A 1,773-nucleotide genomic window follows, 5' to 3' on the forward strand; every position below is an offset into this window, starting at 1 on the left:
GTGCCCTATCTGCTTGTTCCATGAACTCAGGGGGGAGAAGAGAGCAGATATATAGGACCGCTCTCTTTCTATACCGAGCTATAGCTATGACTAACACTGCGAGCCGCGAGAATCATGCCTGGTCTATTCGTTCGGTCTCGCGCGTGGCTCGTATGTTCTTTCTTTCTTCCTCACTCCCTGTTTTTCTCTCTTTCTCTCTTTCTTGTTCTTATATTACTTAAAAAAAAAGAAAATAAAATTGAATTATTATTGTATGATTTTATACATGTAAATGTGAAATAATTAAAAAAATCATAAAGAAAGAATTAACTGATAAATAAATTGATATCGAAGAACAAATCAGAGAGATATGCATATATAAAATTACAATTTAGTTATATCGATACTAAATAAGTAATCGATATACAGTAAAGTACCAAAAGTGGATCGGGGCCCGTTTTTGGATCAGTTTGATTTATGGAGCCCGTAACAGCATGACAGCTAACGCACCTCACGTATCTTTTTTGTACTACTTTAGGCAACATTTTTCACCAGGCACCTGATCGCTCAACGTATCTCCGGCCTGTGAATCATGCTTTTTATCAGTTCGCGACGAAAATAACGAAAAATCGCGATTTTAGTTTTACTGTGTGACAAATATTGTGAAATTGAGTTGGTTATTATTTGAAAAAATCGTTTTCTGGTGGTTATCATTGTTCAATGTGAATGTAGAAACCCGTTTAACCAAAAAATTGTTGTCCAACATCATTTCAGTTTGATTGCGGCACTGTATGTTTGATTGTTTTGAAAAAGTGATATTGACCTCAATTAATCACATTGGTTGCTGAAAACAATCGTAAGTACTTTTTAAATTATATTACCGGGTGTTTTAGTGCTAACCGTTGCATTTCCGCGTAATATATTTATATACCCATAAACGGTCTGATCCACATTTGGACAATGTAAAAGTGATCCACATTCGGTCTTCTTTTTACAGATGAGTTATACGGAGGAAGAATTGGAGCAGGCGGTCAGCCGAGTCGTAGATGGAGGTATGGGTCTGAGGGAAACTCAAAGGGCATTCTCAAATATACCGTATGGAACATTACAACGTCATGTCAAAACGCAATGTGGAAAAATAACCAAACCGGGAAAAAAACCTGTGCTTGATGAAAACATTGAAAATTTATTGGTTATAGCAATAAAAGAACTTGCTCACGTCGGATTCGGACTAACTCGAAAAGAGGTAAGATGTTTTCATATGTACATACATATGTACTTCCATTTGTATGTACATTACATACAAAAATCGCCGACAAAAAAAATTTTCCATTGTTCTACAATGTAATTTTGATATTTTTTGATTACAGATTTTGTTAGTTGCAAAAGAAATTGATGAAAAACAAGACCATCCAGTTTTCAAAAATGAACTACCCAGCAATATGTGGTTTACACGTTTTTTAGACCGCCACAAGTTGAGTTTACGAAGTACAATGAGCAAATCATTGGCGCGATTAGAGATGGAGCTCCCAGCAATCCGGGATGAATTTTTTGAAGCCTACGCAAAAATTCGAAACGATTACAACATATCTGGCAAAGATATATATAACGAAGACGAAACCGGGATTCAATTTGTGTGTAAGTCACCGAAAACAGTGGCTAAGAAAGGTGAGAAGTACGTGTATGCTAGAAAAAGTGGAGAACGCAGTGTGAACATAAGTATAGCGATGTGTTCAAATGCTCTCGGTTCCGTAATCATTCCGCCATTTCTGATATTCAAAGGATTGAGTTTTT

General features: G+C 36.2%; 1 protein-coding gene across 1 annotated transcript; it reads left to right on the forward strand.

Annotated features, from left to right (window-relative positions):
* Positions 1-413: 413 nt before the first annotated feature.
* Positions 414-1,730, forward strand: LOC109863135 (the record flags this gene model as incomplete). The annotated part of the gene is made up of 3 exons (XM_020443328.1): positions 414-835; positions 977-1,225; positions 1,350-1,730. Coding segments are annotated over exons 2-3 (630 nt in total), but the record flags the coding sequence as incomplete, so codon positions are not given.
* Between the last annotated feature and the right edge of the window lie 43 nt (positions 1,731-1,773).

Source organism: Pseudomyrmex gracilis, unplaced genomic scaffold (assembly GCF_002006095.1).
Source record: "Pseudomyrmex gracilis isolate BER0280 unplaced genomic scaffold, ASM200609v1 scaffold_3307, whole genome shotgun sequence".
Lineage (NCBI taxonomy): Eukaryota > Metazoa > Arthropoda > Insecta > Hymenoptera > Formicidae > Pseudomyrmex > Pseudomyrmex gracilis.